At 66.7% G+C, this 14,776-nt stretch overlaps 1 protein-coding gene across 1 annotated transcript in view; it reads left to right on the top strand.

The window, feature by feature from the left end:
- The window catches only part of CARD11 (caspase recruitment domain family member 11), a 142,210-nt gene that overhangs the window by 114,113 nt on the left and 13,321 nt on the right, over window positions 1–14,776 (top strand). Inside the window, 11 exon segments of the mRNA XM_042972535.1 lie at window positions 578–775; window positions 2,447–2,623; window positions 3,522–3,573; window positions 4,943–5,025; window positions 6,076–6,176; window positions 7,107–7,159; window positions 8,776–8,908; window positions 9,480–9,681; window positions 10,079–10,205; window positions 13,492–13,732; window positions 14,318–14,414. Coding sequence (XP_042828469.1) covers window positions 578–775; window positions 2,447–2,623; window positions 3,522–3,573; window positions 4,943–5,025; window positions 6,076–6,176; window positions 7,107–7,159; window positions 8,776–8,908; window positions 9,480–9,681; window positions 10,079–10,205; window positions 13,492–13,732; window positions 14,318–14,414 — 1,464 coding nt within the window.

Here is a 14,776-nt window from a genome sequence, read left to right as displayed (position 1 = left end):
GTCTGGGTCAGACGGCCGCGTTCGGGCCCTGGCCCATCAGATGTGTGGCTCCGGGGAAGCCCCGCCCCTCCCTGCCCCCACCTGGGGGCGCTGAGGGCACCACCACCCCGACCCTCAGGGCCGCCCCGGGCTCCTGGAAGCCGCGGGACGCGGAGCAGCCACCACCTGCACTGGTTTTTCTTTTTTTCCTTTTTTAAGAAGCGTTTATTTATTTTTGAGAGAGAGAGGGAAGTAGGGGAGGGGCAGACAGGGGGGGCAGAGGATCCGAAGCGGGCTCTGCGCGGACTGCAGAAAGCCCGACGCGGGGCTCGAACCCGCAAACCGCCAGATCATGCCCTGAGCCGGAGTCGGACGCTCAACCGACTGAGCCACCCAGGCGCCCCCATCCTGTTGAGGAAAGTAGCGATTTAAACGCCCAAGAGTTGGGGTCGAGAAAAGAGCGGGAGCCGACGTGGCCGACCCCTGGGCCGGGAAATGGGTGTCCCGCTTCTGATTTGGGTGGTGCAGGCGGGGTAAAGAACCACAGCGGCCTTGTCCTCCCCACCCCCCTGCCCCCTCCCCGCCCGCCCCCCCGCAGGCCTTCCATTCCCGGGACGAAGCGCAGACCCAGTACTCGCAGTGCTTGATCGAGAAGGACAAGTACAGGAAGCAAATCCGAGAGCTGGAGGAGAGGAATGACGAGATGAGAATCGAGATGGTCCGGCGGGAGGCCTGCATCGTCAACCTGGAGAGCAAGCTTCGGCGCCTGTCCAAGGACAGCGGCAGCCTCGACCAGGTGGGGCTGCACCGGGCTGGGCGTGTCCCCCGCACCTGCCACCAGGGCCTCCCACACCGCCGGTGGCCCAGCAGGGTCACCGCCCCCGTGCAGCGTCCCTTCCCTGCCGCACCCAGGATACCCCACGGCCTTAACCCTCCTGCACGTGCACACCACAGAGTACAAGTTACGAACTTTGAACTTGGAAAGTGCAGGGTAAAACCCCGTCCGGGCCACTTGCTCCCCGAGTTTAGACAAGTCACTTCACCCAGTAGCCTCAGCTCCTCCTCGTTTGACCATAATGACCATTAGGCTCCCGGCAGAGCCACTGACATGTGGACGGTCACTGGGTTTCAGATGCCCTGTGCCCCCCCTGAAGTCCCTAGTGCCCGTGAGGACGCTGTCCTTTCCGGGTGGCACAAAGCTCCGAGCACCAGTCCCCGCAGGGTCCCGGGAATGAATGAGCGCTGCCATCAGAGCAGAGGACCTCGTCCTTGTCGTAGCAGCGGGGGTCACACGCGGTTACACACAGGTGCTGTGCTAAGTGCCATCTGCCTGCGGGCCCCCGTAGCCCACAGACCTGTCCTGCCAGGAAGGTGTGATCACTGTCCTCATTGACCGAGGAAGGAACCCAGACCCCAGCAGCTGAGGGCACCACCGGTCGGTGGCCCCGGGGAAACGGGGGTGAGACCCTCCGAGGACTCCAGTCTAGCACCGGAGGCAGATCGGGGAACATGACACTTCAACACAAATTGTAAATCACGTGTTGGGTTTGGGCCGTGGGGTCCCCGGGGGAGGAGGCCTCCGCTCCGTCAGGGTTTCGGGCAAGACCCCCTTCGGACAAGCTGGGGGTGGCCTCGGGCCCCCCCGCTCGCAGTGCTGCCCCGGCTCCCCCTGCCCAAGGTCTGCCCCTTGTGGTCTGGGCCGAGGCGTGGCTCTCTCCGTCGGGCCTCCGCCGGCCCCCGTGATGGAGACAGGAGCGTCTGTTACCCTGTCGGCCCTCTGGGCAGTTGTACTGTTTCTCCGTGAAGCCCATAACCCGGCGCCCGACATCGGGCAGGGCCCGGAGCGTCTGCTCAGTGGACAGGCGAAAGCTGTGGGGGCGCCCGGCTGGGTGAGGAAGGACGGGGCCTCGTTCCAGGCCCCGGGTGGCCTGAACGAGGCCCGCGGTGCCACACGCAGCATGCTAGCGGCGGGTCGTGATGGGAGGGGGAGGCGGGGACGGGCAGCAGGAGCTAGCCGAGTCGTGCGCTCAGGCCCAGTTATTCGGGGACCCGGACGGATTTTGTGCGGAGAAGGCAAGGCGCCGTGGGTCTGGAGGCGGCAGCACGAAGGTGGTGCGGATCTGGGGGGCACCTGGGAGAGAGTCGCTGCCCCCGCGGCTCAGCCCGAGGCACGAGGACGGGGCCTGCGCTGCTTCTGGGCTCGTTCCATCGGTCGGCAGCGGGTTCTGTGTTTGCAGCTCAGGCCCGGGGCTGCACCTCGACGTATGGAGGCCACACGACAGGCCCCAGGGGCAGAGACCCGCTAGGGGGACGTCCCCACGGGGAGACGGGGACAGGAGGCTGGTGAGGAGGAGCGGGTGGGGCTGGAACCACGAGCCTGGGCACCGAGGGGTCGTGGGGGTCAGGGAGAAGAGCGGGCCGTCCTGAGTTTGAAGCTGGGGGCCTCACTGGCTTCCCCCGGCCCCAGAGTCTGCCCAGGAACCTGCCAGTGGCCATCATCTCTCAGAACTTCGGGGACGCCAGCCCCAGGACCAACGGTCAGGAAGCCGACGACTCGTCAACCTCGGAGGAGTCACCAGAAGACAGCAGATACTTCCTGCCCTGTCACCCCCCCAAGCGCAGGATGAATCTGAAGGGCATCCAGGTACCGGCACGTGGAAGGGCACGGGGGCACAGGCTGGGGGGGGGGGGGGGCATGGAGCGGTGGGGGCATGGGGTGGGGCCCGCGGGATGGGGACATGGGGTTGGGGGCTACAGGGTGGGAGCACGGGGTGGGGCTTGGACATTGAGTGCTGGGGGCCAAGGGGTGGGGGACTGGGGGCCAAGGGGTGGGGGCCCTGAGTTGGGGGGTGGGGGCTGTGGGGTGGGGGTGGGAGCTACGGGGTGGGGCTCCCGCAGACTGGTGGGGTGGGGGCCGTGGGGCCATGGGGGTGGGGGCTGAGGGGCGGGGGCCTTGGGCTGGGGGCCATGGGGTGGGGGCCGTGTGGTGGGGGGTGGGGGTCCCACAGGCCGGGGGGGACGCAGGTCTGGTAGACCCAGACCCGATGGGACTCCACGTGTTCTAGCCCTGTGGGCGGGAATCCTGTTTTTACGAGCCCTCCCGTCTCCCACGAGCCCTCCCGTCTCCCACGAGTGTAGCAGAAGTCAGAGAGGGAGAGGGAACAAAGTAAGCGTTACGTGGCGATTGCCACGGCGGCAAAGCCGTCTGCTCCGCTCAGCGCTCCTTGCGGGATGCGTGGGGACCAGATAGTGTCACACGGGAGGGGCCCAGCAGCACAGGCCAAGCCCCCTGGAAGGCGCCAGCTCCACGGGTCCGGCGGGGGCAAAAGCCTCGTCCTTTCCTGAAATTCCCCTGCGTCGTGTACCCGGTTGTGCGGGGCCTCCCCCGCCGCCACCGTCAGCCCTGGAACCAGCCGCGTCCCTGGGGGCCTAGGTGTCGCATGCCTTCCTCCATTCGTTCTGGCCCCTCCGTCCGCTGACCCGTGTCCCGGACCTTGTTTGATTTGTGCCCTCTGTCCTCCTCTGTCCCCTCCGTGTCGCAGCTGCAGAGAGCTAAATCCCCCATCAGCCTGAAGCGAGCCTCAGATTTCCAAGGTTGGTGCACACCCAGACCCCTCTCCTGTCTGTCCGTCCCTCTGCCTCTCCCGGTCCGTCTTCCCCATTGTGGCCATCAGTCGTGTGCAGTCAGCCTGGACAGGCCTGGGGACCCCGGGGAGCGGGGGTCCGGTAGTATCTCACATCCATCGTCACGGGAGAGGGCGGGCACTGAAACACAGAAAGGTCACGTCTGTCACACACACACACACACACACATGCACACGCACTGAGGTCGGCCCGGAGCCCCTGATCCCTCAGCTGGAATTCATAGCTCTGCTCACAGCTTCAGGCTCCCTGCCGGGCATTGTGGGTCCATCTGTGAGCCTGGGCTCTGAGGCAGGGCCACTAGTGAGGAGGGGGACAGGGGCTCCGGACACTCAAGGAAGGGGGGGACAGAGGAGGGCTGGAGAGAGATCGTCAGGAAGAGAGACAACCTCTGGAAGGGCGCCCAGGACAGAGTGGGGAGCGGGGACGGGGTTGAGCCCGGCGTGCTGCCCTTCTAGAGCTCAGAGCAGGGGGTGCCGGGAACAAGGCTGCAGAAGGTGACAGGGCAGGAGCAACAAGCCCTCCGGGGTCTGCGGGGGGGCAGGGGAGGCCCATCCACTCCTGTCATCTCCAGCCCGAGTATCTCTAGAACCTCCTTTATCAGAAGGGAGGCGTAAAGGGCCTGGGGCTTGTGGAGGAACAGAGAAGTGTTTGCCCCAAGAAAAGGGAAAGGAGGCGGCAGGGTGACAGAGCTTCTGGACTCTTCCCAAGCCTTTGCCCCTGCTTAGCGTGAGGGGTGGGTTCGTCCCAAGGTGCTCCCACACGGAGGCGCGCACACGTGTCTGTGCGTGCACGTGGGGTGACTGACAGGCTGTGCAGCAAGGCAAGGGCTGAGACAAGTGTGCACAGAGCCCCAGGGAGCCCCCGAAGGCGCAGGAGGGGCGGCAGGGGCTTCCTGGGGAGGGGACGTACTCAGTCCCCATTGGCCCCAGTCTCCAGTCGGCCTGTCTAGGAGGGATGGTGGGATCTGCTTCGAGGACAAGGTCCTGGGGCGGGGACATTCGCACTCTACAAGAGACACGTGGCCCGCTGATCCACAGAGTGCCAGCTGGGGCCCCAGCCCGAGTCCTCAGAGACAGAGGACACGGTCCAGCCTGGAGCGAGGCCACCCTGGGCCCGGCTGGGGCTGGACACACTGTCGGCAAGACCAGATTCCCTTCCAGGAGCCTGCAGCTGGGGGGACCACAGGAGGGAGGAGGCGGCCACACACCATCCCTCAGAGGACAGGCCGCCCAGCCAGGACAGCCCCCGGGTGCTCGGTGCCCGTGGGGATCTCAGCCCCTCTTCCCTGCCCCTTTGCCTCCTGCTTCTGCGAGGACAGGGCGAGGCCAAGAGGAAGAAGGCACTGACGCGAGCCCCAGCTCCTCCAGATCCCTGCCCATCACCACCTCGTTCTCCAAGATGGTAAGCGGGGTCCCCAGCAACCCCCTTTCGGCTCAGAACCCGGGCCCCCCCCTTCGTCTGCCCCAGCAGGCCTGGCCCCCCCCCCCCCGCTTCCTCTCTGCACCCTCCTAAAGCCAGCAAGTGGAGTCATTCTGGGGCTGCAGCCCCAGCCCTCCTTTTGTTTATTTAAGGATGCTTCCACAGCCTCAGGATGTATTTACACCTTCTTGCCGCCTGCTTTCCCAATTTAACACTTGGCGGGAGGAAGGGATGGGCCTCTGAGGAGCCTTAGGATTGCACAGGCGGAGGCAGAAAATTCTCCTGCAGGTCCTGGGCCCCTGGCACCTCGGGCAGCCAGCAGCTGGGACCGCAGGCTCCCCCTCACCCCACCCCCGCCCCCGCCTGCCTGGCAGGGTCCCCCGCCCTGCCTCCGGTGTCACTCCCCGCAGGCAGGCAGCAGAAGGCGTGGGATTAGAAATTCTAGCCCTGGAGGGGAAGCCCCGGGAAGCTCTCGTCAGCTCAGCTTCCAGAATCGGGCCCTGGGGGATGCAGGGGTTTGATAACGAATGGCTCCTGTCTCGCTGCAACTCTGGGGGGCCAAATCCGAGGCTCTTATCGGAGGCAGCCCTCGCCAGGAGCCAGCAGGCCTGTTTCAAAGGGTCGCCCTCCAGCGGCTATCTGTTGCTGCCACCAGCGAGACCCCCCCCCCCAGAGGGTCTGCCTCTCCAGAGTCGGTGCCCAAGACCGGTGCAGCCTGGGGGGCCGTGGAGCTCAGCCTGCTCCCCCCACCCAGCCACGGCGGACTCCCGCCTGCGCCCTCCCCGCCCCCTCCCGAGGCGAGCAGATGTGCGAGCAGCTGTGCACCGAGCTTGGGCTGCGGCCACCCCGGGGCTGGGCACGAGCCTTCTGTGGCCAAGGTCACCGCTGAGAACCAGCCTCGCCGGCCCGCCTGCCCACCTCGGGGGCGGGGACGCAGCCGCTAGGTTCAGTCCCCACGCATGTGATACTGTCGCGCGGAGGCAGGGGCGTGTAAGCGCCCGGCTCCCCAGAACGCACCCGCGTGTTCTGCAGCACCCCCATCGGAGCCGCTCCAGCATCATGTCGATCACCGCTGAGCCCCCCGGAAACGACTCTATTGTCAGGCGCTATAAGGAAGACGCGCCTCACCGGAGGTGGGTGCCGGGAGGGAGGAGGGGAGGAGACGTGCCCCCCCCCCCCAGTCTCTCACTCAGCGGCCCTTGACCCGACCTCGGAAGGCCGACAGGATGCCACCCACTTTACAGATGAGAAGGCTGAGGCTCCGAGGAGGCCTGTGGCTTTCCCAGGGTCACCTGTGCCGTGGCCCCACGGCTGGGGGGGTGGGGAGGTGCTCTTTCTGCCCAAGAGAGGTAGACCCCACAAACAGTCTCCCCTTTCCCACCTCCCCTCCCCTTTCCCCACCGCTCCTGTCCCCAGCTGAGAAGACCACCCTGGAGGCCTGCGTGGGCACTCAGATGCTCCCAGGCGGTGGATGTTTGACATCGTGTGCTCCGAGTCAGAGATCGCTGGGCGGGGTGGGGGGGGGGAGTTCCAGAAGGGCTGACAGCACAGAGCGGCCTGCGGGCTGGGATCCACATCCGCGGCCCTGCCAGCAGCCTGGTCTGGGCCTCGTTACCCTGTGGCGGGGACCACACGGGGGGAGCTCAGACCTCCCGGAGCGCCCTTGCTCCTGTCCTAGCCCATTGTGTCAAAGGGCACGGTCGGCTCTCGCCCATTGCACGAGGCCTATCGCGCGAGCAGATGTTCAGCCTTCCGTGTGAGGAACGAGAGCGTGACCGGGAAGCGGCAGGTGGGGCTGTTGGAGACTGTTCACCTGCCCTTCACGGGCCTCCTCCTCCACGGGTCCACCTGCTGTGGCCTCCGCTGGCTGCCTGGGACACCCTGGCCTCCAGCAGAGCGTCCAGCCCTCCACGCACCTGCTGACCTTCCCCTCCTGCCCACGCTGCCCTCTCAAAACCAAGGCCTCTCGGAAAGTCAGAACATTCCAGAACCTTCCCCCTCCCTCGACCACTGGAGAGCTCCCACACACACGCGCCTCCCTGTCCTTCCCTTGTGTCTTACAGCACCGTGGAAGACGACAACGAGAGTGGCGGGTTCGACGCCTTGGACTTTGATGGTAGGTACCTGGCAGACCTTAGAGGCACAGAGGCGTGGCGGCCACCTGCCGTCTGGCCGGAGCAGGGCCACGTTGCCCACGCCCCCGACCCTCCAGCTCCGGCTGGGGCCCTGCACCTCATAGGTCCTCAGAAACGCGCGTGGCGTGGCTTCCAAGAGGGCGGTGCGTCCTGTCCGTGCCCAGGGGGCCAGGCCTCCATCCCTGGGGAGCTTCTGGGCCGGGGTTGGGGTGTGGGGCGGCCTGCCGCGCCTGAACTTGGTCTGGAGGCAGCGGGGCCGCACAGCTGCTGAGCCCAGAGTCCGTCAGTTGTGGGTGCTTCAAGAGAGTCGAACCGGCAACGCCCATTTGCAGAAAGGCTACTGTCCCCCTCGTCTTGCAGATAAAGGAACGGAGCCGTGGAGAGCTCGAGGGACGCGGAAGGGGGGTGGGCGGGAGGCAGGGAGACGGCCTCAGAAATCCGTGTGAAGCTGTGGACCCACCCCAACGAGACGAGGGGCGGCAGTGGGGAGGGGGCGGGAAGTGAGGTGGGGCAGCGGTTGGAGTCATTTGTCCTCCCCTGACACCAGAGGCGGGGAGCAGCTGAGCCGCGGGGAGACTGAGGGTCCGTGGCGACCCTGAAACGGCCCCCCGGCAGAGGCGGTGCGGTGGAGGGGTTGTTCCTTCGGCCTAGGCCACGCAGAGAGCCGGGAAGGAGGGTTGGGTCCCCCGGGAGCACGGCCCCTTACAACCAGGGCGTCCGGTTCAGCTGAGCCCACGCTGAGCCCCTGTGCCTCACCACGCCTGGTGCACGGGACGCAGAGACTCCTGCCCCTGGGTCCCTGCCCTGGCCGACACCCGGTGGAACAGCTGCAAGCCAGTGGACCGTGCGGGCAGGGAGCGGGAGAGGAGCCTCCCGGAGACGGCAGTCCCCCCGCTCCTCCTGAGTCTGGCCCAGACTCCTCCGGGGGGTGGCCTGCCAGCCCCCTCTCGTGCCCCGGTTTCCCCCACCCTGCCTCCACCCGTCAGCAGCTCAGGCTGCCAGCAGGTACAGTGAAGGATTAGCCCCTCTCCCTGACTGGAGACCATCAGGAGCCATCAAGTGTTAAAGGGAGGTTAGCACCTAACGGAGGCTGGGTGATGAGAAGAAGTGAAGGAGTTTGGGAAGGGGGGAGCTGGAATTCTGGGCAGCCGTCCAAGGCATTCTGCAGCGTCAGGACAAATTCTCTTTGCAGAGAGGCCTTTGTTATCAGCCCGGAGCCGGCTTTGCGCCTCACCCCCTCCCCCTCCCCGTGCCGCGGCCCAGTGGGGCTGGGCGTCTTCCCCCTTCCCCCCCCCCCCCCCCCGTTCTCCAGCCCCAGCCCCGCTGAGTTGGGAAGAGGGGTTTCCACACTGGGTCCAGACTCTGCCTTTCGGGCCCCACCCCCGGCCCACAGGCCTCCAAGGGGTAGATGGGATGGTGAGACCCGGGGTGGCCCCGACATGAGAATACGGAGACCAGTTCACAAGCCGGAGGCAGGGGGATTGCTCTGTGGAAGAACGTTCCGTGCAGCGCCTTGTGCAGGCGTCCTGGCCCAGCTGGAGAATTTCTGGGAGGGAGGCCGGGAGGAGCGTCCTGACGTGCGCTGGCTCCTTTGCAGACGACAGTCACGAGCACTGCTCCTACGGCCCCTCGTCCGTCCACTCCTCTTCCTCCTCCCACCAGTCCGAGGGCCTGGACGCCTACGACCTCGAGCAAGTCAACCTCATGTTTAGGAAGTTCTCTCTAGAAAGGTACCGGGAAGGTCAGGGGGAGGGGGAGCGGGAGTTGGCGGTAGGGGCGGCGGGTAAAGGCCACTCACCCGCTAGAGTCCCCAGAAAGGGCCCATCCACTTCCCCTGTGTTCTAGAACCAGAGTCCAGGAACCCTAGTGTCCTAGAGCCAGAAACCACTCCCCCCAAGCCCCCCCCCCCCATCGGGCCCAGCGACGAAGGGGCTTGCCCGGGGCCACACGGCGTGGGAGAGGCCAGGGAGCAACACTCTGAGCCCCCCAGGTCCCCGCCCCACCTGAGACACAGGGAGCCCGCTGGGCTGGTGTTCCAGAAGGAGAAGAGCGGACCACTGCCCTCGTCAGCCCGGCCCCTCCCTGCAGGTGGCCCGTGCGCGTGCGACCTCAGGTGGCTCAGTAAGGTCTATGTGGCCACTGCAGCAGTCGGTCGGGGGTCAGCTCCGCCCTCCCAGCAGGAGCTGGCTGCACTCCCTCACCTCAGCTCCCTGCCACTTGCCACGGGAGCCTGCCCTCCGGCTGGGCCAAGTACACGTGTCCCGACCGCCGCGCTCTCACCAGTTTCTTTCCCCGTCGCAGACCCTTCCGGCCGTCGGTCACGTCGGTGGGGCACGTGCGGGGCTCCGGGCCCTCCACGCAGCACGCCATGCTGAACGGCGACAGCCTCGCCTCACAGCTCACCCTGCTCGGGGGCAACGCCCGGGGGAGCTTCATCCACGCGGTCAAGCCGGGCTCCCCGGCCGAGAAGGCGGGCCTCCACGAGGGCCACCAGCTGCTGGGGGTGAGGGACCAGGGGGCAGTGGCTGCACAGCCGGGGTGCCCGTGACCTTCCCCGCTTCTGCTGCACGGGTGCTGACCGAGGGCGCCCCCACGCCCGAGCTGGGCGGGGGGGATCCGGAGGGCGGCAGGGCCGGGGCCCCTCGTCCGGTGTCGGCCCGGGCCCCTCCCGTCGGAAAGCCCTCACTCGTGTTTCTGGAGCCCGTGCGCACACGCTTGCACACACACGCCCGCACGCGGGGAGGCACACGAGCTTAAGCGGGGTGCTGCCTTTGCTCCGAGCGACGCCGGGCCGGTCGCTGTTTGGGGAGGGGTGCTTCGGCCTCCCCGTGGGGCAGCCTCCCCCCTGCAGCTCTGCCCGCCCACGGAGCCGAGGAGAACAGCGTGTCTTTGACGTCTAGCTGGAAGGCTACATCAAAGGGGAGAGGCAGAGCGTCCCCTTGGAAACGTGCACGAAGGAGGAGGTGCACTGGACCATCCAGAGGTGCAGTGGCCCCGTCACACTGCACTACAAAGTCAACCAGGAAGGTAAGGCCGCGGGACTCCCCCGCGCTCGGCCACGCCGGCGGGACGCCAGACGCGGTGGGTCCCGGAGAGGCGCCCTCCACTTGCTCACCTTTTCGGGGGGAGGAGCCCGCCGTCCCGGCCCCATCAGGGGCAGCAGGCAGGGAAGGGCGACGCGTGTGAGCGCCGGTGAGCACACACCTGTCCCGCCACACCTGGCTGCAGGTGGCGAGCCGGGCCACTCGCACGCACACTGCCGGGCTGGGCGGGAGAGGCGGGGCGGGGGGGGGGGGGGGGGGGGGGGGGGGGGGGGGGGGGGCGGCCCTCCCTGCCCGGCCCTCCCTGCCCGGCCTGGCTCACCCCTCTCCCTGCTCACGTCCCGGCCCCCGACGCGGGCAGGGACTCCGGGCCGGCCGCTCTGGCACCAGCAGGTCCACGGAGCCACAGCTTGGGCCACGCCTTCGGCCCCGTGGTCGTGGCTCCTGGACGCCTCCAGAAGGCCTCCCCCCGCTTCTGGCCCCAGCGGCGCCTTCGTTGAGGCTCCCCTTTCGCGGCCTCGACCCCTGGGCAGTGAGCGCTAGGTTCTTCCGTTTCCCAAAGTCTGAGTCGCCTGCCCCACCTCCGGTTTTCTCCCCGCGTGATGATCTCTGCAGCTGGATCTTATTTTCAAGCACTGGGGCTCGTGAATGTTTCAACAGAGCGTAAATAGCCACTTTCTAGCCGCTCCCCGCTGCCGCCTGCTAGCCCGCTCTCCTTCCCGGCATGCCCAGTCCGCTGGGCGGCGGAAGGTAATGATGCTCTGTCCGCGCACACGGGGCCCAGCCTCCCCCGCCTCCCCCTGCCTCCCTCTTCTCCCCTCCTCCTCCTCCCCCTCTTCCTTTTCCTCCCCCCCCTCCTCCCTTCTTCCTCCCCCTCCTCTCCTTCCTCCCCTTCCTCCTTCCCCTCCTCCTCCCCCCCTCCTCACCCTCCTCTCCTTCCTCCTCACCCTCCTCCCCTTCCTCCTCCCCTCTCCTCCCCTTCCTCCTCCCCTCTCCTCCCCTTCCTCCTCCCCTCTCCTCCCCTTCCTCCTCCCCTCTCCTCCCCTTCCTCCTCCCCTCTCCTCCCCTTCCTCCTCCCCTCCTCCCCTTCCTCCTCCCCTCCCTCCTCCCCTCCTCCCCTTCCTCCTCCCCTCCTCTCCTGCCCTTCCTCCTCCCCCTCCTCCTCCCCCCTCCCCCTCCCCCTCCTTCTCCCCTCCTCCCCCCCTTCTCCCCTCCTCCCCCCTCCTTCTCCCCCTCCTTCTCCCCCTCCTTCTCCCCCTCCTTCTCCCCCTCCTTCTCCCCCTCCTTCTCCCCCTCCTTCTCCCCCTCCTCCCCCCTCCTTCTCCCCCTCCTCCCCCCTCCTTCTCCCCCTCCTCCCCCCTCCTTCTCCCCCTCCTCCCCCCTCCTTCTCCCCCTCCTCCCCCCTCCTTCTCCCCCTCCTCCCCCCTCCTTCTCCCCCTCCTCCCCCCCTCCTCCCCCCTCCTTCTCCCCCTCCTCCCTGCTCCTTCTCCCCCTCCTCCCCACTCCTTCTCCTTCCCCCTTTCCCCCCCCTTCTCTCCTATCCCATTTTCCCCCTCCCTCCCTCACTCTTCTCCCTCCTCTTCCCCCTCTCTCTCTTCTCCCCCCCCCTTCCTCCCTCTTCTCTCCCCTCTCCTCCTCTTCTCCTCCATCCTCCCTCCCTCCCTTCTCCCTCCCCTTCCTCCTCCCCCCTCCTCTTCCCCCTTCTACTCTGCCTCCCCTTCCTTCTCCCCCTCCTCCCTCCTCTTCCTCCTCCCCCTCATCCTCCTCCTCCTCCTCCTCGTCCTCCTCACAGGAGCAGGCTCCTCCCCTCTTCCCAGCCTGGTTTCCTAGCCCAGCAGAAAGTCTCCAGGCAGCACGCTGGCCAGCAGTGCCCCCCAGAGGTGTAGTCCTGTGGTCCGAATTCAGTGCAGGGAAGGTCCCGCCTCTCAGGGTCCCATTTGTAGGGCCTTTCTTCGAGGGGGCAGAGAGCTCAGCCAGCGATGGGCCTTAACCCCCCAGGGGCATGGGAAGGACCCGACCAGGGATCCCCCATTTCTCCCTGAACGTTGATCAGACAGCCCCCTTGGTTCAGGCCTCCCTGGTACGTGTGGCGTGGACGTCCCGGGCCTGACTATTAGGGCGGTTTTAGCTTCCACTGTGTCGTGCGGCTCCGTGCGTGTGGGGCTGAGTGGCGGTTTAGGTTCGGGATTTATGTTACAGGCGTTCGGTCTGCTGCCCTTACTGTGTTTGTAGCGTATGCCCTGCGTCCTCCAACGGGATCTGTAAAAACTTACACTGAAGGACCATGATGTCGAGTAAGGCAAAACGACAGGTGCCATGGCCCAGCCGTGTGCCAACACCTCTGGGCAGTGTCCACGAAAGTTAAATGTGTGGATGACCAAGGACCCAGTAGTCCCAGCTCTGGGAGTGGAGCCAGGGGAGACGAGGGCACGGGCCACCAGAGGTCCGTGGGAGAGCGTTCGCGGCAGAGCGAGCCCTCAGAGCCGAAACCTTCAGACGGCACAGATGCGCCCGCCAGAGAAGGGACACCGGGCGGAGGCGCCACGTGGCAGCGTCACGACGAGAGTCACAGACACGAGGCCGAGCTGCGGAAGCCAGACGCGGAAGTCACGGCCTGTGCCTCCGTTTCTGTGAGCCAGGCACAGCTCGGCCCCGGTGACGGCAGGCAGGATGGCGGTCCCCGGAGACGGGTGTTGACCAGGGGGCCGCGAGAGCTCATCAGGCACAGCGCTTAAGAAGGATGAGGTTTGCTGCGTGCGGTCCTGCCAGAGTCAAAGCAAAAAACCACCATGGTGGTGGGGCAGGTGTAGCAGCTGTAGCAGAGACCCCGGATTCGTTCCCTCTAGAAGACCCCCCCCCCCACCACCACCCGATTGCTTCGTTGTAGCGGAGACTCTAGATCTGTTCGCTGTAGTGGAGATTGCAGATCCGTTCGTTGTAGCAGAAACCTCCGATTAGTTCACTCTATAGGAGACCCCGGATTTGTTCAATGTAGCAGAGACCCCGGATCCGTTCGCGGTAGCGGAGACCCCGGGTTGTTTGCACCCTAGCACAAAACCTAGCTCTGAGCTCCCTGACAGCCAAGACAAAGAGAGAAAGCCACGAAGGACACCTCGCTCATCGCGGGGAGTCCCCGCAGCTCTGAGGGGGACGCACCGTAGGGGCGTGTCCTCTGTGGGCGGCGACGGGTGGATTTGCGCCCCACGGCGCTTGGCAGCGGGAGGCCCCCGCGACCGCCGGCCGCATCCCCTCCGCCTTGTGTGCCCCCACAGGGTACCGGAAGCTGCTGAAGGACATGGAGGAGGGCCTGGTCACGTCCGGGGACTCGTTCTACGTCCGGCTGAACCTGAACATCTCCAGCCAGCTGGACGCCTGCACCATGTCGCTCAAGTGCGACGACATCGTGCACGTCCGGGACACCATGTACCAGGACAGGCACGAGTGGCTGTGCGCGAGGGTCGACCCTTTCACGGACCATGACCTCGACGTGGGCACCATACCCAGCTACAGCCGGTGAGGCCCGGGCCGGCGCCAGGGCGGGGGGCTACTGCCCAGCAGAGGGGCCCCCAGGGGGACTCCGCCTGTGGCCACTGAGGCCCGCCTGTTTCCTCCTCCTCCCGGAAGCCTCCCCTGCCTCCCCAGGGATGTTGCTCCCTTAAACGCTGTTGCTTCCCTGATGCCCGGGGCACCTCTCCCAGTCATCTGTAGAAAACCGGGCTCTCGGTTTTACGCCCCTTTGCTGCTCACTGCTTGTCCGCGGGCCACCTCCCCGACGTCCTTCCGTAATCACGTAGCAGTGGGGCGTCAGCCTTCCTCTGACTAGGCGCTCAGGCTCCTGGGAAACGCGTTCCGCTCAGGCCGGCCCCGTGAGGTCAGCATCAGCAGCCCGGGTCTACAGATGAGGAAACCGAGGCTCAGGGGAGTGACTTTGCCACAGCACTGCCTGCAGGATTCGAGACCAGCGGCCGGGTTTCGTGCCCTCCCTGGGGGAGCACCCCCTCCTCCGCCCCCGACCCTGCTGGGAGGCACAGGGGCAGGCTGGCGCCGGCTTCCCCAGGCCCTGCCCTGAGGGCCTGCCCTCCCCTCCCGTCTCCCCAGAGCCCAGCAGCTCCTCCTGGTCAAGCTGCAGCGCCTGATGCACAGGGGCAGCCGAGAGGAGGCGGACCCCACGCACCACACCCTGAGGGCGCTCCGGGTAGGTCCCCCCACGGCCCTGCCAGCCTCGCACCAGCCCCCAGGCTCGTTTCCGGACGGCTCGCGAATGGGAGCCGCTGACGTCATCAGGGACTTGGTTCCTCGGGAGTGGGACGGTCCCCCCAGAAGGGGCCCCGCCCTCAGGGACCCCCCCCCCCCCCCCCACCAAGCTGGGTGGCAGGACAGCGTTTCCTCTGTGTCTCTGGTCTCTGCCGGAACGAGTCTCGGGGCTCCTCTTACCTTCCAAGCTCGTTCCCCGTCTGGAATGCTTCGATGCCACGTCTGGCACAGAGGGGGCTTGAGGGCGTGTCTCTGGTTCTCGGCAGCCTTCCTGGGCTCACGCGTCCTGCCGAGCCCAGCGCC

Source organism: Panthera tigris, chromosome E3 (assembly GCF_018350195.1).
Source record: "Panthera tigris isolate Pti1 chromosome E3, P.tigris_Pti1_mat1.1, whole genome shotgun sequence".
NCBI classification, from domain to species: Eukaryota; Metazoa; Chordata; class Mammalia; order Carnivora; family Felidae; genus Panthera; species Panthera tigris.
The sequence above is the reverse complement of the archived record's forward strand: the minus strand, read 5'-3'. Positions and strand labels throughout refer to the sequence as shown.